Here is a 24,023-nt window from a genome sequence, read left to right on the forward strand (position 1 = left end):
CTTTTACTAAATTGGAGATTGAATCCTAGTCCATTAGTGTAGCAGAGAGCTTTCTCCTAAATGGCGATTATAGCCACACGTATAGAAGTCATAATCTATAATATATCACATATAGGATTATGACTAGCAGGGTAATACTAGTTGGCTACACTTGAAAGTTTTGAACTCAAACGTAAACATGCCTTCTAATAAAACATCAAGAATCTCTAAAAAAACAAACAAACACCCTAGCAATTTTGGTATGCCCTTATGAATTATCTTTATCACTCAAAAATCATAGGTTTTAGGTGATTATGCATATGGAGAATAAGTTCATCTTTAGATAATTTACCACCCAAACATATATTTCTTGAACAACAAACTTTAATGTAAAACAAGTGTTGAGTGTTGTTATTACTAGGTGCCGTGAAGTGAGTCATTTCTGACTCATAGTGGCCCTGTGTGCAATGGAACAAAATATGGCCTGGTCCTGTGTCATCCTCACAATTGTTCTTTTGTATCAACCCATTGTTCCCATCACTGTGTCAATAATGCCTTCCTACACGAGGGACTTACCTTCTGGCATTCTGACAACATTAGACTTAAGAAACATTGAGAGATCCCATACGCTATCTCTTTTGATAGCCGGGCACCATCAGCTTTCTTCACCACATTTAGTTGTTCACCCACTTTGTCTTCAGTGGTTGTGTTGGGAAGGTGAGCATCATAGAATGCCAATTTAATAGAAGAAAGTATTCTTGCATTGAAGGAGTACTTGAGTGGAGGTCCAATGTCCCTCTGCTGCCTTAATACTAACCTTATTAATATATGCACATGGATCTATTTCCCCATCCTCATGTATAAATATATTTTCATATGTATATGTCTTTATCTAGACCTCTATAAATGCCCTCTGACTTCCCTCTTTTTCCTCTATTTCCTTTGACTTCCCTCCTGTCCCACTATCATGCTCAGTCCCCACCAGGGTTTCAGCAATTCCTCTTAGTTACGTTGCCCTTGATCATGCCCAACCAGGCCTCCTACACCTTTCTCATCACCAATTTGGATCACTTGTTGTTTCCTTGTCCCTGGGTTTATTAATACCACTACCTTTCCTCCCACCTCCCCGTCTCCCATGTCCCCACGGAACTATCGGTCCTGTTGTTTTTCCTCCAGATTGTTCATCCAGCCTATCTTATTTAGACAGACCGGCGGATTTAGTAACATGCACAGAAACAAGACAGAACAAAACCAAGCAACAATATACAACAGAACAACAACAAACCAATGACAAAAACAAAACACAAGAAAGAAAAGCTTGTAGTTAGTTCAAGGATTGTTTGTTGGCCTTTAGGAGTGTTTTCCAGTTCTGTCTGTTGGGGTACCATGCCCTTGCCCTTGCCCCAAAGTCCACCTTCAGCTTTCCCTGGGGGCCTCGCTGCTCCATTCCCTTGCTGTTCTGTTGCACCCCCTTAATGTTTTGCCTCGGTGTGGCAGATTCAATTGGGTGCAATTCCCTCACTGTGTCTCCGGTGTTGTCGCATGCAGGGCTATGGGTCAGTCTGTGAGGGATGTCGTGTCTTATAGTGGGGCCAGCCATGTGGTCTTCTCTGTTGACTGGCTGCTCTAATTGGGAACATCAACCTCCTGGCCTGGTGAGCCATGATGTGCTCCACTCTCTCCTCCTCTCCCTTCCTCTGCTTCTGTGTGCGCCGATCAGATATGTCCCTCTTCCAAAGCAGTAGATTCAGTGCCGTCCTTTGATATAAATTCTTCAGAGGGGAGGGGCAGATGTCCCCTTAGTAGTTGGGGTTGGGACAGGCCCCACAGACCTCTCCACTGGTTCCCTACTCCACACCGGCATGTTGCATTCACATCTTGGAGCATCGGGATGAAGTCTGGTCCCTCTTTCCCTGTGGAGACACAAACAATACCCTCCCCTTGTTGGGTTAATACCCTGTGCCCCCTCTACCCTTTTCTTTTTTATTATTATTTTTTTTCCTTTCCCACCTCCTTTTTTAGTTGTCTACCATGTGTATCCCTGTATTTGGTCTGGCCCTTGCCATATTACCTGGTCCTCACCCCAGGGATATTTGCGTACTGTCGCTTTTTCCCTATGCCCCATTTGCCTTTTTTTTTTTTAAAGCTTACTTCAGTAGTCTTTCAAGTATTTCTATATTTAAGTCAATGCTATCTTGAAGGTTGTTCTCTCTTTTTTGCCCTCTGGGTGATGTTGTTTTATGTGGTAGTCTCTTATTTATGCTTGGAGGTGTGGCCAAGAGATGCTGAAGGAATCAGTTATCAGGCACCAAAGAACAAAAAAATCGTATCATTTTGTGTTCACCTCCCTGATATGATCGCTGAAGACAAATGGGTGAATAAGCAAATGTGATGAAGAAAGTTGATAGTGCCCGGCTATCAAAAGATATAGCATCTGGGGTGTTAAAGGCTTAAAGGTAAACAAGCGGCCATCTAGCTCAGAAGCAACAAAGCCCACATGGAAGAAGCACACCAGCCTGTGCGATCACAAGGTGTCAAGGGATCAGTTATCAGGCATCATCAGAACAAAAATCTTACCATAGTGAATGAGGAGGGGGTGAGGAGTGGAGATCTAAAACCCATTTGTAGGTCACTGGACATCCCCTTACAGAAGGGTCTTGGGGAGGAGACAAGATAGGGTGCAACATAGCAACGATCAAAAATACAACTTTCCTCTAGTTCCTAAATGCTTCCTTCACCCTCCCCCCCCCCCCCCCCACTGTCATGATCAGAATTCTACCTTGCAAGTCTGGCTAGACCAGAGGATGTACACTGGTACAGATGAGAACTGGAAAAACAGGGAAGCGAGGGTGGATGATTCCCTCAGGACCAGTGGAGTGAGTGGCGATACTGGGAGTGTGGGTTGGAAAGGGGGAACCTATTTCAAGGACCTGCATTTGACCTCCTCCCTGGGAGCATACAACAGAAAAGTGGGGGAAGGGAGACGTGGGACAGAGCCAGCTATGACAAAATAATAATTTATAAATTATCAGGGGTTCATGAGGGAGAGGAGAGTGGGGAGGGAGGCGAAAAATGAGGACCTGATTCCAGGGGCTTAGGTGGAGAGCAAAAGTTTTGAGAATGATGAGGGCAACGAATATACAAATGTGCTTTACACAATTGATGTATTTATGGATCGAGATGGGTGGTATATGAGTCCCTAATAAAATGATTTTAAAAAAAAGAAGTGGGGGAAAGTGGGAAGATGCCATTATATTTTAATTCATTTTTTCTACACTTTAAAAAATCCCCTCATATTATATTTAACCTTAAATAATACATTGTTTAATGGTATTTTTAAATATTATATGCCATCTATGTAAAAAATAAGAAAATGTTTTGAAACTGACTGTGTTAGCAATTGTACAATACTGTTTTGTGTGATTGATGGAATGTTATGATATATGTAAGAGCTCCCAATAAAATATTTTTAAAATATTGAGAGAAACAAATCCAGAGATACTCATATGTATGAGAGAAATTTTATATCAAGAAGTAATTATGTATCCCTAAAACATCCCAGCCCGCTCTAGATTAAGTCCATAAGGTTGATATTAGCCCATAAATCCAATATTAACCCATGAATTCCTCTTCAGACTCACACAGCACATGCAATGATGCTGAATGCAGGAAGATCCCCGACTGGTGGGTGGAATGTCCTGTAGATCCCATGGCGGTGGATGTATCTCCAGGGCTCTGGCTGCCATCATTATGGCTCCATGTGGCTTGTCAATGGGAAAGTGAAACAGCATGTGTTCTGCCTCCAGGGAGGAAGAGGGGTTAAGAGAGATACATAGATTTTTAAACCCACATAAAAAGTAGTTAGTTTATATCAATTACCCTTACCTAAAAAAATGGTGTATTCAGCCAAGTGATTTTGAACCTGTGCTATTGAGACTTTGATTGCTATCACTTGCTATCTTCATGTTTGAAAAACAAATATTTCTTCCAGTCTGATAGACACCCTTTGTAGAAAATATACAATTATGCAAAGGGGGAACTGATCACAAGGATCTACATGTGACCTCCTCCCTGGGGTCCTCAGGGATGTAATGTGTAAAACAGTTCTGGAGGAATTTGTAGACTTAATCAAATCATAGAAATAAAACATTGACTTGACATTTATAGTTGTTATTCCTGACATGTCAAATTGAAGTTTAAAATGACATCTAGATCATTTTTTCCTTTATCAATCCAGTATTTCAGAATCATCATGAGATGTTGATCCCTGCCAGCCCCCACCCCCTGCCGCCGTTCAGCAGGCACTTGTGGGTGACACACCTTGGTTACTGTAGTGATATCCCTTAGATACTGCAGTGTATTGCTCCATCTCTTAGCTACAACTAAGTTGTGGCTTCAGGTTTCTCATTACTTTCCACTCCTTTGAATCATTGTGCGCCAATTATCGCACTGAGCAATGTGTTAGCACGTTTGACTTGAGTCGAAGTGAAAACCGTGCGGGTACCATTGCTCTATGTCTCGCTACCCTTAAGTGTGAATTGCAGTGTTTTCAGTTGTGGCCATGCAGCCCCCGGTGGTCAGCATGACTGACTGCTCTCTGTTCTTACGCACCTTCAAGCACAGTACAATGGCTGCTCGGCTGAGAGAAGACATGAAGAGGGTCGTGGCAGAGCCTCTACCCGCGCGGAGGGAGGCCCCGTGTGCACAGCTGTTTGGAGTCAGCCTCCAAGAACTTCATCAGCGGGGGCTCGCCGAGCACGGCGTCCCGGCCATCGTGCGGAGCATTGTGGAGTACTTGACCCAGCACGGTGAGTTGTCATGCTTTCATTTGGCTTATTTTTTTCTTTCAGTTTCTCACCTGCAGGGAAAATATTTTTCTGTTGCCTCGTTGTAAAATATGACTGAACTAATTCCCTAAACCACCTTAATTTCATTATCAAATTATTGTGTAACGTATTTTCCCCTGGGGGGTGGGTGGGAGGGAAAAAAGATCCATTAAGCTCTTAACTAATATATTGTATGAGCAATTACTATTATTTTGACAGATAAATTGTTTAACCAAGGAACAATACATTAGTTATTGAGGCTTCTCCTTCGGAATGATTTATGGGGCTTAGTGCCAACATAGAAATGTTTTCCTAGTATTAATAATGAGTTTTCTAGATTAATCAAATGTCATTGCTACTCAATGATCTTTAATATGAGAGTATTTGGGGCCAGTTCTTTGAGCCAAGGTCAGTTATGAACTTACGGCATGGCTGTGATTATTCCCATCATGTCAATAGGGTAACTATTGTGATAGCCTTGTCCTTATAGAGTGATAAAGTTCAGCTTATAAAACTAGAGGACAGATAGTATGTTTTATAATAAAAAGATAAATTATTTCTTCCCCGTGTCAGAATCGACCCTCCAGCCAACAGGCTTTGGCTAGCTTCATGAAAGATAAGGAGCCAATTCAAGTGGCATTGGGTGAAAAAGTGATATCCTTTCTTTATCTTGTGGCTGTGATATGTGAACGGAATAGGCTATTCGTCCTTTGGCTAATGGGCACTGATAATCAATGATAAATCTTTTTTGTTTCATTTTTGATGGTCTCCTGTGTTGCATAGGGTTTCTATGAGACTGAACAGACTTTCAATAACAGCATACAGCAGTGGTTCTCAACCTTCCTAGGGCCACAACCCTTTCATACAGTTCCTCATGTTGTGGTGACCTCCCCAACCATAACATTATTTTTGTTGCTACTTCATAACTATAATTTGCTACTGTTATGAATGGAGCAACCCCTGTGAAAGGGTCTTTTGACCCACAAGGGGGTAGTGAATCACAGTTTGAGAACCACTGGCATACTAGCTCTTGGTATACCCTTACAAAGATATTTGATGTATATAAAGAACATAGATAGTCTTTATTCTCTTTTAATACAAATAAGTTGCTAGAGGTTTGTTAGTACAGATTGACTAGAGAAACACACCCAGAGACACTCATATAATGTGTAAGAGAGAACTTTATATCAAGAAGTAATTATGCATCAATAAAACATGCCAGCCCCATAGGGCATTTATAGAGGTCTAAATACAGGCATGTACATATGTAAATAAATTTATATATGACAATGGGGAAATAGATCTATGGGCATATGTGTATAGGTTTAGTATTAAGGTAGCAGATGGACATTGGGCCTGCATTCAAGTACTCCCTCAATGCAAGAATACTTTATTCTATTAAACTGGCATTCCATGATGCTCACCTTCCTAACACAATTGCTGAGGAAAAAGCGGATGCATAAGCAAATGTGGTGAAGAAAGCTGATGGTGCCTGGCTATCAAAAGATAGAGCATCTGGGGTTTTAAAGTCTTGAAGATAAACAAGCGGCCATCTAGCTGAGAAGCAGCAAAGCCCACATGGAAGAAGCACACCAACCAGTATAATCGCGAGGAGTTGATAGGATGAGGTATAAGGCATCAAAGAACAAAAAAATCATATCACTGTGAATGAGGGGGAGTGCAGAGTGGAGACTCAAAGCCCATCTGTAGGCAACTGGACATCCCTTTACAGAAGGGTCGCCGGGAGGAGATGAGCCAATCAGGGAGTAATATAGCACTGATGAAACATACAAGTTTCCGCTAATTCTTAAATGCTTCCTGCCCCCACCACTATCATGATCCCAATTCTACTTTACAAATCCAGCTAGATCAAAGGATGTACACTGGTACAGATAAGAAGTGGAAACACAGGGAATCTAGGAGAGATAAACCGCTCAGGACCAATAATGAGAGTAATAATACCAGGAAGGTTAGGAAAAGGTGGGGTAGAAACAGAGAACTGATCATAAGGATCTACCTACATATAACCCCTTCCCTGGGGGATGGACAGCAGAAAATTATATTATAATTATTATTATAATAATAATTTATAAATTATCAAGGGTTCATGAGGAAGGGGGTGGTGGGGAGGGAGGGGGGAAAATGAGGAGCTGATATCAAGGGCTCAAGTAGAAATAAAATGTTTTGAGAATGATTGTGTTGGACAGGGTTCTCTAGAGAGACAAACCAGATTGCTAGTAATTATATATAAATATATTTATAAAGATAGATATATCATACAAGAAATGAACCATTAAATTATATACAGATAGATGATACAAGAAATTAACAGTTAAATTATAAAGCAGTGAGACATTAGCAGTCCTTTAAGTCTTGAGAGCCGCCAGTTGCCAGTCCCCTTCTAAAGAGAGAGCTGGGCTAAATATGCCCAGGCAGCAAAGAGCAAGGCAGGCTCACCAACTGTCATCAACTGTCAGTCCCCAGCTCCAGAGACGAACATTCCAATCCTGTGGGATTAAAGGGACCTCAACTTATAGCGACACAGTCCACAGGCTAGGCATCCCACAGGTAGTGTACCCCTTTAAATTGAGGCACAGACCAAGCAAGGCGAGGCTCACCGAGCCATTTATCCATCTGCCCCTCAATTAATCCTACTTGTGTTTATCGGCCAGGCTGGCACAATAAACTATCGCAATGATGATGGCAACAAATGTGCTGGACATAATAGATGGATGTATGGATTGTGATAAGAGTTGTATGAGCCCCCAATAAAATGATTTTTAAAAATATTCCAGCCTAGTCCATATCAAATCCATAAGTTCATTATTATCCCATAAGTCCAATATTAGCCCATCAATTCCTCTTCAGACTCACATAGCACATGTAATGATACTGAATGAAGGAAGATCACAGGTTGGTGCGTGGAAAGTCCTGTGGGCCCAGTGGCAGTGGAAGAATCTTCAGGGCACTGGCTGCCATCAGTGTGGCTCCATGTGGCTTGTCAACAGGAAAGTGAAGCAGAGTGACCTCCGATTGAGGTCATCAAGCTGTGACCTGACTGACAGGCTAAACTCTCCTCTTTACTCTCAATAGCCTCAAGTTAACGGGAGACGATGGAACTACCACAGATGGCATCCAGTTGGTTTCAACTCCTAGCAACCTCACAAACAATAGAACAGAACACTTCCTGGCCCCGTACCACTCCACAGTTGTTCCTAGGCCTGAGCCCACAATTAGAGCTGTGGTCTCAGTCCATCACCTTGAGGGCTTCCTCTTTTCCGCTGCCATTCTACTTCCCCAAATATGATGTCCCTCTGCAGGGACCAGTCTCTCCTGACAGTATGTCTAAAGCATGTCGGACAAAGCCTTCCCATCCTGTCTCTAAAGACCACTCTGACCTTACTTCTTTCAAGACAGATTGGCTTGTCCTTTTAGCAGTCCATGCTACTTTCAAAATGCCTCTCCAGCACCACGATCCAAATGCCTCAGTTCTCTGTCTTCCTTCTTCAGTGTCCATCTCTGACATGCATATGAGGCAGTTGAAAATACCATGGCTTCTGTCAGAAACACCTTAGTCCTCAAAGTAGCATCTTTGTTTTCCAATACTCTAAATAAGTCTTGTGCAAATATAACATTACCGCATAAGAGTTGTTGGAGTCCCTAATAAAATGTAAAAGAAGAAAAGAGAAAAAAAATGATTAGGGCAAAGACTGTACAGATGTGCTTTATACAATTGATGTATGTATATGTATGAACTGTGAAAAGAATTGTATCAGCCCCAATAAATTGTTAAAATAAAAAAAAGAATCACGTAACAGCATTCTTTTGAAGATCATCTCATAACACATAGAGTTTTGCTTATTTGTAAATTCTCCTCCTGCTGCACATGTTTTCTGTATATGTAAGAATGAATTATTTAATTGAGCATCACATATGAGAGGCATTAGACTGCTTCCATTCTTTTTCTGCTTATGAAGAATCATTCAGTGAGCATCCTTTAAAGCATCATTTCCAGTTTGTGTTGCCGGTGAGTAGACTAACTCTCTAGAAGTACACGTGTGGGGGCAAAGGTCTATGCATTTGTCATCTTGGTCCTGTCCGCCGCCTGCTTTCTATAGCAGTGCATCAGTTTACAGTCACACCATCAATCTTTGAGCATTTCAGTACGTTTTGAATCAGGGATTTGTTTTTTCTATACTTCTTTAACATATTTTTAAGCAGGGTGCATTTAGAGAATGCACACTGAATTTTTAATAGCCTAAAGTAGTGATGCTTACCTAAATATGAAGAAGAGAGTCACTTTTGAAATCTTTTCAGAATAGGGTTGGTGGTACCCTTCCCCCCAACCCCCCAATATCTACTGAACCAGTATCTTGAGTAGGCAAGGGAGAGCATCTATATTTAAACAGGTGTCCTTGGCGGGTAGGAAGGACTAAGCCCTCTGATCCTAGCAGAAAGGCTGATGGTTGGAACCCACCCAGAGGCACTTCAGGAGACAGACATTGTGACCTCAGGTATTTAACAACTTGACATGAGGGCAAGCTACTATTGCAAAGAATTTTAGAGACGAAACGGTTTAAATCACTATGTATGCCAAAGTCTTCAAACCAACCTGATTTCTTCCTTAGGAATAAAAACAGAAAAAAAACAAAATGCACAGAGTTATTTAATTTTCTGAGGAAAAGCTTATAGTTATATATACGTATTATTACATCTAAAGACGTCCTATTGGGGATGCTCTTTTAAATACTGTAGGATTCCTCCATTACCACTAGGTGTCAGAAGACATCCATTGATAGTCACTGCTTTCGGGACAAAAATGTTGACAGAATTGCACTATTTTGTCTCGAATGTTGTGTTCCAACTCTTCAGAAATAGATATTTCAGTAGTCACTGCTGTCCAGTCGATGCTGATTCATTGCGAGCCTATAGGACAGAGCAGAAGTGCCTCTGTGGGGTTCTGAGATGATCACTTTAAGGGGGTACAAGGCCTCCGAGAGCCTGGTGGTCTCCAACCTCGGACCTTGTGGATCGCAGCCCACTGTATAACCACTATGTCACCAGGGCTATTTCAGTAGTACATTAAAAAAAGTAGCTGTTGAAGAAGGCATTATTTCACGTCTATAAATTTTCTTTCACGTGAAGCACTCACTCCAAGTTATTTTGGTGGTAAATAACCTATCTGTAGGGTAGAGAGTGAGGGATAGAATCTCTGAGGGTATCTCCACTCTGTGAAGCCATCTCAGATCTCACTGCTTGACTTTTTCTGTGAAAAAATTATCCTTTTCTTGAGTCTTAGAATAAAACGAGACCATTGAAATGATAGACTTTGATAAGTGAGCCTCCTAGAGATAGTAGATGTAAGCATATTATAAGCGCATAGTGGGATTTCTCAACCTGTATGGGCTTCTTTTACTTACAGAGTGTCAAATCCATGTGCAGGGTCTACATCCCATGGTTGAAAATCAGGAGTCTATATGGACAGGGAGCTTGCAGCCATTCAAGCCAGATGGAGAAGAGACAGTGGCATGTGGGATATCATGTTTATGTTAGATGGCTCTTGATGAGCAGCAGAGCACCTGGAAGATGTTCACAGGTGTTTCATTGACCATTCAAAGTCATTGGATTGTGTGCATCACAACAAACTCTGGATTATGCTTGGAAGAATTGGAATTCCAGAGCACCTAATTGTGCTTATGTAGACCAAGAGGCAGTTGTTCGAACAGAACAAGAAAGAACTAAGTTGTTTAAAGTTAGGAAAGGTGTATGCCAGGGTTGTATCCATTCACCATATTTTTTCCTCAGGATATGCTGAGTAGAAAGAGCCCTGGTGGCGTGGTGGTTATGCATTGGGCTGCTAACTGCATGGGTAGCAGTTTCAAATCCCCAACCAGCTCCATGGGGGAAAGATGAGGCTTTCTACTCCCAGAAAGGGCTACAGTCTCAGAAACTACACAAGTAGTTCTACCCTGGCCTACAGGGTTGCTGTGAGTAAACACCGACAAGATGGTAGTGATTTTGCTTTGATTTTTTGCTATACGCTGATTAAATACTCCCAAAACTGGACTATAGAGAGAAACACTTGTGAGGAAGATTCACTAACCATCTGTAATATGCCTGAATTACAGTTATTTAATATGAGCCTCCTAGCCATCATTGATTAGATGATGCATTATAAAACTAGACTATTTGGTTTTAATCCCATTTTGGAGGGCATTCTGTGGTGGTAGTGATTATTCATTGGGCTGCTAACTGAAGTTAGAAACCACTAGCTGTTCCAAGGGAGCAAGATAAGGCTTTCTACTCCTGTAGATAGTTATAATCTTGGAAACCCACAGGGGCAGGTCGACCCTGTCCTATAGGATCACAACGGGTCGGAATCGACTAGCTGACAGTGAGTTTGGTGTTCGGTCTCTACTGTACTCCTGCACTGGTTTATGGGTAAAGAATGTGGAAAGTGTCATGAACTGCTAAAAGTTACAAACCAATCTGTCTTGGAAGAAGTATGGCCAGAGTGTCTAGAGTCAAGGATAGTGAGGCTGTGTCTCACATATTTTAGACATGTTATCAAGACAGAAGAGTTCCTGGGAAAAGATACTGTGTGTGATCGAGCGGTTGGGCAGTGAAAGTACAGAAGGCCCTCAAGGAGATGAACTGATATGATGCTTATAACAATGGGCTCAAGCATGTGCATAGGTCACGATGGGTCAGAACCTAACAGCAACTATACTACTGAACAATATTTGGGTGGGATAAACACTTGACGTTAATAGAGTGTGTGAACCAAAACATACCCTTTGTCTCCTTGGAGGCATCTTTAAGACTACCTCAGTAGAAGCTATATCTTACGATACCTTGTTCCAGTTATACGCAGTACCACTGGTATATACTGGTAACACAGTTCTAATACAATCACATCAGCTGAAAAGCTAAATCTCTATTTCCCAACACCTTTGGCAGAAGCAAGAAGACCTGCTGTGACTTGTGACATCTTTGCTTCACTGGGCCCTGATTGACCTTTGGATCTGGAACTGAATGGCACCTACCATGACATGACAGAATTCCTTAAATTTTCCCAAGTCTCTGTGAAATGCTGCAATGAACTGCAGTACCCAGGGGTATGAGGGGATAAACTAAGGGGAAGAAAACCAAACTTGTGGCCATTGAGTCATGCCAGCTCATAGCAACCCTATAGGACTGTCGAATAGCCCTTGTGAGTTTCAGGGACTCTTTAAGGAAGTAAAAAGTCCCATGCTTTTTCCCATGGAGCCACTGATGGTTTGAAATGCTGGCTTTGTGGATTGCTGATGGAGCAGAATTAGGCCTTGAAGAGTTGTACATTGGAACATCTTTAGTATTCAACTCCTTAGGACTAGTCTGGTATTAACTCTACTAAAAGAAATGTTCACCGTAATGCAGGAAGATGAGAGTCTTCAGTATGGATCATACCTTAATATGAAAGGAGCAGCATCCTCACAACCAGATCAGTAAGCAACATTATGTTCAATGGAGAAAAGGTTGAAGTTGTCAAAGATTTCAATTTACTTGGATCCCCAATCAACACCCATGGGAGTAGCAGTCAAGAAGTCAAATGGCATGTCACATTGGGTAAAGAGATTGCCAAAATGCCTTTTTAGAGTGTGAAAGAGTAAAGGTGTCATTTTGAGAGCGAAGGTATACTTGACTCCAGCCATGGTGTTTTCAAGTGTCTCATCAGCACGAGCAAGCTAAGCAGTGAATAAAGAAGATTGAAGAAAAATTGGTGCCTTTGAATTATCGTGTTTATAAAGTATATTGAGTATACTGTGGACTTCCCGAATAAAGTAAATCTGTGTTTGAGGATGTACAGATGAATGCCCTCCTGTACTAGCCCCCCAAACCAAACCCACTGCCATCCAGTCAAAGCATTCGGTCTCAAAGCATCTCTGTTTAGGGATGAAGCTGTAAGTCTTTATGGGAATAGACAGCCAGACCTTTCTTCTCTAGAGTGGCTGGTAGGTTTGAGCCTCTGACATTGAGGTTAACAGGCCTAGGACTAAATCACAGCCCTACAAGGTTGCTGTTGTTGCCTTGGTGTCACTTCTGACTGATAGCGATCCCATGCACAATGAATTTGTACTAATTTAAAAGAAAGGTGACCCAACAGAATGCACCAATTATAGAACAAATCATTAATATCGCATGCATATAATAGTTTGCTGAAAATTACCCGGTGGTTCCAGTAGTATATTGACAGGGAGCTGCCAGAGGTTCAGGCTGGATTGAGAGGAAGATGTGGAACAGGGGATGTTCCACATCTTCCTCAATCACATGGATCTTGGTTGAAAGCCCAGAATGCCAGAAAGATGTTTACTTGTGTTTTATTGACTGTGTAAACACATTTGACTATGTATCATAACAAACTGGATAACCTTGAGAAGAATGGAATTCCCGAACATTTCTATGTGCTTATGAGGAACTTGTGTTTAGATCAAGAGGCAGTTGTGTGAACAGGAAAAGAGAATGGTGCCTGGTTTAAAATCAGGAAAGGTGTGCATCGATGCCTTGTCCTGTCACAATACTTATTTAATCTGTATGCTGAAAATATAAAGGGGCAGGGTTGAAGGAAGGTTTATTAACCACCTGTGATATGCAGATCCTACAACCTTGCTTGCTGAAAGTGGGTAGAACTTGAAGCGCTTGCTGACGAAGATCAGGAATTGCAGCCCTCGGTATTGATTGCAGCTCACTGTAAAGAAGCCCAAATCCTCTGAACCGGACCAGTATGGAGCATCACGATAAATGGAAGAAAGATCGAAGTGGCCAAGGTTTTCATTGTGCTTGGATCCACAATGATTGCTCATGGAAGCAGCTGTCAGGAGATCAAGCAACATGCTGCATTTAGTTACGCTGCTGCATGAGACCTCTTTAAACTGTTAAAAACCAAAAGCGGGTGGTTGTTTTGAGGACGTGAGTGCTCCTTGCCCACGCTGTGCTCATTTCAGTTGCCTCATAACCATGTGAAAGTTAGACACTGAGTAAGGGAGAGTTTCAAAGTATCCATGCCTTAGGAATGTGGTCTTGAAAAGAATAATATAAGTACTGTGGCCTGCAAAAAGGACAGACAAACTCTTGACAGCCGACATGGTCCCGGGAGGCAAGGATGGTGAGACAGTGCGTCACATACATTGGACACGTTACCTAGTAAAAGCCATGGTGCTTGGTGAAGTGGTGGGGCAGCGCAAAAGAGGCAGCCCATTACCGGGATGGATTCACACAGTGGCTGCGTCGATGGGCTCATACGTAACAGTTGTGAATGTGGCGCAGCGCTGGGCCATGTTCGTTCTGCGGTGCACAGGGTTGCTATGGTAGGCACCAGTTCAGCTGCGTATACAGCAATCTTTCAGTATTGCAAGTTGAGCCCGGGATTTTTTCTTCAGTACTTTCAATTTGAGGTACGCCGAGTCTAGCTGTCCTTTTTTGGCTTTCTAACTCCAGATCTTTGAACATTTTCTTTTAATATTTTATTCTGTCTTTCCTTTTCTTTTTTTAAAATTAATTGGAATTGATACATATATGAAACCATTCAATAGTCCAATCTTGTCCAGCCGAATTGTATATTTGCTACCACAGTTTCCAAACACTCTTTTTTTCTACTCTGTCTTTTCAAGCTTCCTTTGAAATTTCCTTTCAGCTCTTTCACTTCACCACTTCTTCTGTTTGCCTTACCTACTGTATGATGAAGAACAAGTTTCAGATTGTCTACTGACATCCACTTTGACCTTTCTTTTGTCCCTGTCTTTTTAATGACCTTTTCTTTCTTTATATGTGTTGTTCTTGATGTCATCACACGTGGTGCTGTCAGCTATCATTAGTGTTCAATGTATTGAATCTGTCCTTGAAACGTTTTAGAAATTCAGGCGGCTCTTGTTGATTTGTTATAATGTTCTTCAACTTCACCCTGAACTTCCCATCCAGCAATTGATGGTGTCTTTTACAGCTGTCCTGTGGCCTTGTTCTGACTGCCAATATTGAACTGCTCCATCATCTTTTGCACACATGTAGTTGATTGGATTCCTGTGTATTTTTGTCTAATAATGGTGATGTATGTCACCATCATTTGTATTGTATTTTAAAAGTTTACATGGAAGATTTTGTTGTCTTGTAAAATTCTATCGTAAGACCTCCAGCTTCTATCACGAAGGCCATATTTTCCAACTTCTCTTCCTTCTTCTTTGTCATCAACTTTCTATTTTAATTGCCAATGATTATCAATGCATCTTAATTGCATGCTTGATCAATTCCAGACTGAGGAAGTAGGTAGAAAGGCTCAATTTCTTCATCAATAGCTTTAGCAGTTGGTGCGTACCTTTAAATACTAGTTGTAGTAACTGGATTTCCCTGTAGGAGTGTAGATATTATCATAGACACAACTGTACTTCGAGATAGGTCTTGAAATGTTCTTTTGAATGATAAATATGGGGTGTTCCTCTTGAATTTGTCATCCCTGGAATAAAACCCATATAATTTATAATATTATATAATATAAATATCTATATGTATAGAATCGAAACCATTGCCTTCAGAATAGTCAATACCAGCCCGTGTCAGCTCACAAATGCCTAGGATATTGATCTTTCTGTGTTCTGATACTTTTTAAATGATTTCGAATTTTCCTAGATTAGTACATTCCGCATTCAGCATGAATACAGCTATTTCTGCTCATGTTTAGTTGTATCCTATCTGCAAATGAAGATCCGAAAAACGTTACTCCGTGCACATTATATGCCAACTCTGCTTGAAGAAGTGGCTCTTCCTCAGTTGTGTTTTGAGTGCCTTCCAGCCCGAGGGGCTCTTCTGGCGCTCTATCTGGCAGTGATCTACTGTTAGTCATAAAATTTCTGTGGTTAATCGCTCTGAAGGGGACAGCCTTCCTCCTTCATAGTCTGTTCTTAGTCTGTAAGCGCCTCTAAAACCGGTTCGCCATGGGTGATACTGCTGCTATTTAAGGTAACAGTGGTAGAGATTCCACTCTCCCTGCGGCACACAAACCGCCACAGTATGACTGGCTGACAGACAAGTGGTGTTCTCCTTAAGAATTGGAATAGAGTCTAGGTAAGGAATAGTTGAGAAACATAAACATCCATGACTTCTATGAGGGGTCTTCAAAAAGTTAGAAAATCGAATGAAATGATGATGGGATATTCACCCAAACTTTCAACCCCCTTGTATTGACACCTTTCTCTACTTGTATAACCCAATTAGAGAGGCAGGAGCCAGAAGCACAGCAGCCAGTTCTTAGAACTGGGTTATTTTGGAATGGCTGGAGATGTCTTTATTTGAGGGAAGGTTCAGGGGGAAAAAAATAGAAGAGAAATTAGAAAAATGCTATGTAGAATTAGGTCCAAGGGACATTTGCTGAGCCAAAAGTTGAAAGCAAAGTTGGGTTTAAGGCTCCATAAATACAGGAGGACACAGCATTGGGAATGTTTAAAATTTGGGCCTTTACCCAGGATTGGAGTTTCTTTTATTAGGTGCTGTTGCTGTGAGTCAGAAATGACTCAACCACAGTACATTTGGGTTTTTGACAGCTGCTTGATGCTAGTATAGATTTACGAAGTGAAAGATGAACTTTATTTTGTGGAGGAAACACAGGCATAGATGCTATTCTTCAGGTACTTAAAGGCCTGGGTATTGGTTGCTGCCTAGTAGATTGTTGTTGTTCGTTCTGTTGGGTCAGCTGCCAACTCATGAGGACCTCATGCATAAAACCCTGAAATGCTGCCTGGGCCTGTGCTGGCCACATGATTGGTTATAAATTGGAATGTTTTGATCCATAAGGTTATCATTGGCCATTTTCCAAAAGTACCGGCAAGTAAATCACGAGGCCCTTTTCCCCTAGCTCATCGTAGTCTGGAAACTGCTAAAACCTGTCCAGTATGATAGCATCATGCAAGCTAGTGTCTGTTCATGAGACTCCTGTATGAATGGCATGAATTGTTCCATTGAAGCAACCATGCTTCTGCTGAGCAAACTACCTCAAAACATAGTAAATCAAAAGAACATTATTTATTATTATCTTGTATTTTCTGTAGGAGCCCATATTACTATGCTTGCATTGGGCTGCTAACTGCAAGGTCGGTAGTTCAAAACCACCATCTGCTCCATGGTAGAAAGATGAAGCATTCTACTCCCATAAGGACAGAAAGTTTAGGAAACCCATAGAAGAAGTTATATTTTGTCCCCTGGGGTCACTGTGAGTCTTCCTAGACCCAATAGCAGTGAATATTGTGTTTGTTTGAGCTTTGCATTTTCTGTGGGCCAGGAACTAGGACACAGCTTAGTTGTAAATCTTCTCTTCGGGTGTCTTTCAAGACTGCAATCATGCAAGTCATGATGTCAACCAAGGCTACAGTCATCAGGACTCGATTGGGAGGGATCCATTTCTAAGGGCACACACTTGGTTATTAGCAGGATTCAGTTCCTTGTGGGCTATTTAACTGAGGCCTTCAGTTACTTAGTGGTTGTTGGCCAGAGAGTGCCCACATGTTCTTGCAATGGGGGGCCTGTGTTCAGCAGGGTTCTCTAGAGAAACAAAACCAGGACACTTATGATTTTATATACACATTTATTATATATTTATATTATTTATTATATATTTATATTATGATTATATATATATTTAAGAGGATAGGTTTATACAGCAAGCAGGAATATAACAGCTAATTGGTTCACCTAGCAGTAAAGAGGGCTCAGTTAAACTCATTTTCATGGAACAGTTAATATACCGGAAGACCTTCAATTCACATGGGTTGCCAGGTCCAAGGTCAAGGAAACAGACAGTGGAGTCTTCCCTCAGGCAAGACAGGCAGAGTCTGCCTGCAGGCATCAGAGAGGAGGGTGGGTCAGCAACAGTCAGTAGCACAGGAATTTAGCAAATCAGGCCTGATGTAATCTGGAACTAAGGGATGCATGGTCCACCAGCCTTAAGCTCCAGTGATGCACACACCAACAGCATGGTGAAGCAGGTCTCAATGGAGCCTCAGGATCTAGTGACAAGATCCATGGGTTGCCTTGGCCCACAGATAGTGTAGCACACAGGTTGAGGCAGAGAAATAGCTAAAGCAGTAGCACACTGGTCTGATCACCAGGGAGCAAGAGAGATATGGGATGCCTGCTGGCTATCTTCATTAATCTTGGTCCCCTTCCAAATCAAGCTGTGACTTGATCACACTCTTCCTACGTGTGCCTATTGGCCATTTGGCACAATAAACCTAACTATCACAGGGGCTTTCCATAGGACAATAACAACAATTCACGGTCATTGAGTTGATTCTAACTCATAGTAATTGTTTCAGAGCAAGCAAGTCAGAACAGTCTTTTATCACCTAATCTCAGAAGTAAATCATATCACTTTGACTGTCCCTTATTGATTAGAAACAAGTCACTAGGCTCTACTCTTTTGGGGAGGAACTATACAAAGACATGGAAATCATGAGGTACAGGTAACTGGGGCTCTGTCAGAAGCTACGTATTACACCTACTGGCAGGTGTCTCTTCTGATTGAGGGGTATACTGGCCACACTGATGATTCAATACTTCCAATATCATCCTGGCTTCACAAATAATTCTTGTCAGAATTGGGAACTAAAATTCATGTCAACTTTTTTTTATTAAAGGACCCTCATGGCACTGTCTGGTAAGCATCACACTGCTAACCACAAGGGCAGTGCTCCAAATGCACCAGCCTATTCACAGGAGGGAGTTGAGGCTCACTGCTTCCATAAAGGTTTACAGTCTCATAAACCTTTTATAGGATTGCTATGAGTCTGAATTGACTAGTAGCAATGTGGTTTTTAGTAGTTTAGTATTCTTAACATTATTTCTACCAAATAATATACCTCTGTGTTAGAATCCCAATGTTTTTTTAAAAAATGTTTTATTAGGGGCTCATACAACTCGTATTACAATCTATACATACATCAATTATGTAAAGCACATCTGTACATTCATTGCCCTCATCATTTTCAAAGCATTTGCTCTCCACTTAAGCCCTTGGCATCAGGTCCTCTTTTTTCCCCCTCCCTCCCTGCTCCCCCTACCTCATAAGTCCTTGATAATTTATAGGTTATTTTTTGTCATATCTTGCCCTGTCCGATGTCTCCCTTCACCCCCTTTTCTGTTGTCCATCCCCCAGGGAGGAGGTCACATGTAGATCCTTGTAATCGGTTCCCTCTTTCCAACCCATTCTCCCTCTACCCTCCCAGTATCGCCCCTCACACCCCTGGTCCTGAAGGTATCATCCACCCTGGATTCCCAGTGCCTCCAGCTCCTATCTGCACCAGTGTACATCCTCTGGTCTAGCCAGACTTGCAGACTTGATGGGGCAGGGGGAAGGGAGGAGAAGAAACATTTAGGAACTAGAAGAAAGTTGTATTTTTCATCGGTGCTACATTACACCCTCACTGACTCATCTCCTCCCCTAAGCCCCTCTGCAAGGGCATATCCAATAGCTGACATAAGGGCTTTGGGTCTCTACTCTGCACTTCTCCCTTCATTCACTATGGTAAGATTTTTTTTTTGATGATGCTTTATACCTGATCCCTTTGGCACCTCGTGATTGCACAGGCTGGCGTGCTTCTTCCTTGTGGGCTTTATTGCTTCTGAGCTAGATGGCCGCTTGTTTACCTTCAAGCCTTTAAGACCCCAGATGCTATACCTTTTGATAGCCGGGTACCATCAGCTTCCTTTGCCACATTTACTTATGCACGCATTTGTCCTCAGTGATCATATCATGGAGGTGTGCCCCCAATGATATGATTTTTTGTTCTTTGATGCCTGGTAACTGATCCCTTTGGGACCACTCGATCACACAGGCTGGTGTGTTCTTCCATGTGGACTTTGTTGCTTCCGAGCTAGATGGCCACTTTATCTTCAAGCGTTTAAGACCCCAGATGCTATACCTTTTGATAGCCAGGCACCATCAGCTTTCTTCATTACATTTGTTTATACACTTGCTTTGTCTTCAGTGGTTGTGTTGGGAGGATGAGCATCATAGAATGCCAATTTAATAGAAGAAAGTATTCTTGCATTGAGGGAGTACTTGAGTGGAGGCCCAATGTCCTTCTGCCACCTTAATACTAAACCTATAAATATAGGCACATAGATCTATTTCGTCATCCTCATATATATATTTGCATATGTACATGTCTTTGTCTAGACCTCTATAAATGTCCTTTGCCTCCCAGCTCTTTCCTCTATTTCCCTTGACTTTCTTCCTGTACCACTAGCATGCTCAGTCCCCACCTTGGTTTCAGCAATTTCTCTTGGTTACATTACCCTTGGTCATGCACCACCAAGTTTCCCACACCCACCTCACCACCAATTTGGATCACTTGTTTTTCCCTTGTACCTGGGTTTGTTAACACCACTTCTTTTCCCCCCACCTCCTCCTATCCCATTTCCCGCCAGAATTGTCGGTCCCATTGTTTTTCCTCCAGATTGTTAATCCAGCCTATCTTATTTAGACAGACCTGCGGAGATAATAACATGCACAAAAAACAAGACAGAGCAAAACCAAGCAACAATATACAATAAAACAACAACAACCCACTGGCAATGAACAAAACAAAATACAGCAAAACACAACAACAACAAGCCAATGACAAAAAAACAAAACAAAACACAAGACAGAAAAGCTTATAGTTAGTTCAAGGATTGTTTGTTGGCTTTTAGAAGTGGTTTCCAGTCCAGTCTGTTGGGGCACCACGCCCTGGCCCCAAAGTCCACCTTCAGCATTCCCTGGGGACCTCACCGCTCCATTCCCTTGCTGTTCTGTTGCACCCCCTTAATGTTTTGCCTCAGTGTGGTGGGATCTGATCGGGAGCAATTCTCTCACTGTGTCTCTGGTGTTGTCCCCTGGAGGTCAGTAAGGGACGTCATGCCTCATAATGGGGCTGGCCATGTGGTCCTCTCCACTGGCTGTTCTAATTGGGGACATCGACCTCCTGGCCTGGTGGGTCAAGATGTGCTCCACTCTCTCCTACTGCCCCTTCATCTGCTCCCATGTGCTCTGATCAGATATGTCCCTTTCCAGGAGCTGCAGATTCAATGCTGTCCTTTGAAATAAATTCTTCTGGGAGGAAGGGCAGGTGTCCACTTAGTATTTGGTACTGAGGCCAGCCCCCCAGACCTCTCCACTGGTTACCTACTCCACGCCGGAATGTTGCACTGGGTTGAAGTCTGGTCCCTCTTTCCCTGTGGAATATAAACAATACCCTCCCCTTGGGTGGGTTAGCGCCCATGCCCCCGCTCCCCATTTCTTCCTCATTTTCATCCATTTTTTTCCTTTCCCCACCTCCTCCCAAGTTGTCTACCATGTGCATCCTGGACTTGATCTGGTCCCTGCCATACTATATGGTCCTCACCCAAGAATGTTTGTATACAGTAGCTTTTTTCCTTATGTTCCTTTTGTATTTTTCTTTTTAATGCTTAACTCGGCGGGCTCATGTTGTACTTGCTCTTTTTATCAAACTACAAACTCCATAAAAGTAATGGTACATGTTTTTGAATTAAAGGATTCATAAGATGTTTTTTCATTTTATACATTAGAAGGGATTTTCTTTTTTTTTTCTTTAAAAAGAGTTATGCGTTTGGCAGGTAAGAAAAAACCTTTAGAAATAAACACTTCACCTATTAAAAAAATCCGATGTGCTTCCGTGCTTATGTCTTCATAACATTCACCATAGAGTATTTTTTTTAAGTGACAAGTTGAAACCTTGGCTCACTCTTTCTTAGCTAATTGACCTTTAGTGAACGAAAGTGTTTGCTTGCTGCCTTCAGCTGCTCTCTTGTCTGACATGTTTGCCTGTGTGAGTGTATTGTCTCCTTAAGCCCAACGCGTTTAGCTGGAAATCATTACCATCTACCCTAAGCCACCTGCCTCTCCTGACTCCACTTTATCTTACACACTGCACCCCTCACCACCCGCCCTCCCAGAGCCTCTGTTTGGAAACCTTAAGATGACCTTCTATCCCTCCTTTTCCTTACTTATATTACTCTCAATTACTTGTATTGTTCATTTCCTTTTCCACCATAATCTCGGTCTTATAATTAAGTGTAGTCTTCTAAGAAAAACTCCTGCCCTCTCAATGCTCCACTTACTTTTCTAAATCTTACTGAAACCTGATTATATTATGTTTTTCTCCCACCTAATGCTCTAGTGATAAAGTGTCCTCACCTTAACATTCATGACCCTATCCAGTTTCTTCCATTTTATCACCCATTGTTCTTTAACCTAAATACCCTATGTTTTAAACTGCCTGGTTTTCTTTATGTTAGCCTATCTCTACCTATTGATTTATGTTTTTGTTGCTCTTTGTTAGTGGTAGATTAAGGTCTTAAGGGTCTGCAAGCATAATCCTTTTGGAAGTCCCTTTTTAAAAAATCTATAAGAATATAGAGTCACTCATGAATTGACTGAAGGTGGGAGCTGTATTACATCCACATAGAATTTTTTACATTAAGTCCAATGACTAAGGATATTTCGTCTTTCTTAAACTATTACAAAGATAATTGCGTATAATTCAAGTTACTTAAGCACATGCTATATTAAAAATAATGGTTCAAGAAGTGCTACACTGATAACTAGAATCCAGCATAAGTTTCTGTTATTTATCGTTTAATATTATATCTATTGCCGTCGAGTTGTTTCTGACTCATAAAAGCCATATATAGGGCTTCTGAGGCTGTAAATCTTTTGGAAGCCGATAACCTCCTCTGTTGTCCACGGCGAGGCTGGTGGGTTTGAACAATCAGCTTGTGGTCAGCATTCTTAAGCTCGCTCCACATTATCACCCTGAAACTTCTTTGTAGGTGCTGTCAAATCAGTCCATGCTCACAGCAGCCCTGTCCGCAGCAGATTGAAACACTGCTCGACCTGCCCCTTCCTCACAGCTGTCTGCTTGAGCACATGATTGCAACCACTGTGTCAATCCAGCTCATGGAGGTCTCCCTCTACGACGCTGTGTGTGTTATTGTGTAAAATCTCTTTATATGGTCTAGCCTCATTGAAGAGGTTACATTTTATGATGATCACGTCTAACGCGTTTTTAGCCCACATGTAGTAGATAGAGACACTCATTATTCTGAGAAGTATCTTTTTAGAATCTGTGAAAAACCCTTCAATGCCTGATAACGGCAGTAGTCAGAGAATCCAACAGTGGGATGTGTTTATTTTTGTTATTGTTGTTTACATTTTGTATCTGTTGTGAGATCTTCTATCTATATGTGTCGACTTTGCTGTTCCAGGGCTCACCCAGGAAGGCCTCTTTCGGGTGAACGGGAATGTGAAAGTCGTGGGCCAGCTTCGCCTGAAGTTCGAGCGTGGCTTGCACGTGGATCTTGGGGAAGATGGTGATGTCTGCTCCGCAGCCAGCCTGTTGAAGCTCTTCCTGAGGGAGCTGCCAGAGAGCGTGATCCCCGCAGCATTTCGCCCTCGCCTCCTGCAGCTCTTTCGGGGTTCGTACAGAAATTCTTCTTAGACATTAAAACGACTCCCTTTTACCCTAAAAACTAGGATTTGCACTTAAGTGTTTGGACTTTCCACAGGCAGAATCTGGAGAGCTTAATCCATACCCTCATCTTTGACCTTGGGGTCATGATAAATTAAGAAATACATTCCTCAGTGGGCTTTCTAGGATTACGGACGTATACATAGGAACATAGTATTGCAAAGACCTGAGGTTTCAGGGACAAGGAAATCCTACTGACTGACCGTGAAAGAAGGAGAATAAGATATTAAATTCCACGAAGGAAAACACAAAGGGGACTTCACAAAGCTTGTGGAAAAAATTCTGTTCTCTTTTCTTTTCATTTTCCCATGAACTTTTTGAAGCCCTCCTCATATTAGTTCAAATATATATGCCATGCGACCTTTGAAACTGAAATCTCAGGGAAGTGTTTTCTTTTTCCTCTACGCAAGGAAGGGGCTAACATAATTAGGTTCATTTTGCAAGGTAACGCTTGTACACGTGAATCAAGCCCCGGTCCATATGCTCCAGAGAACACATTTAAAACGTTCTCACTGATCTCACTTGACTTAGGACTAAAAGAAGAAAATAGTCTGTCTCCTTAGACACCCTCCCTTAAAAAATAAGCACTCTCTAATCCTTAACTGTGTGCTTTAAACTTCAAGTTTCTGCTTCACTATCCTTGAGGTGGATGATGCTCCATGGCCGG

General features: G+C 41.9%; 1 protein-coding gene across 3 annotated transcripts in view; it reads left to right on the forward strand.

Moving 5' to 3' along the window:
- Positions 1-24,023, forward strand: part of FAM13A (family with sequence similarity 13 member A) — a 313,755-nt gene that overhangs the window by 30,777 nt on the left and 258,955 nt on the right. For all 3 annotated transcript variants that reach the window (XM_075544017.1, XM_075544018.1, XM_075544019.1), the window contains 2 exons: positions 4,598-4,787; positions 23,094-23,303. In XM_075544017.1, the coding sequence (XP_075400132.1) occupies positions 4,598-4,787; positions 23,094-23,303 (400 nt within the window). The remainder of the gene's footprint in view (positions 1-4,597; positions 4,788-23,093; positions 23,304-24,023) is intronic.

This window comes from Tenrec ecaudatus, chromosome 3, assembly GCF_050624435.1.
Source record: "Tenrec ecaudatus isolate mTenEca1 chromosome 3, mTenEca1.hap1, whole genome shotgun sequence".
Lineage (NCBI taxonomy): Eukaryota > Metazoa > Chordata > Mammalia > Afrosoricida > Tenrecidae > Tenrec > Tenrec ecaudatus.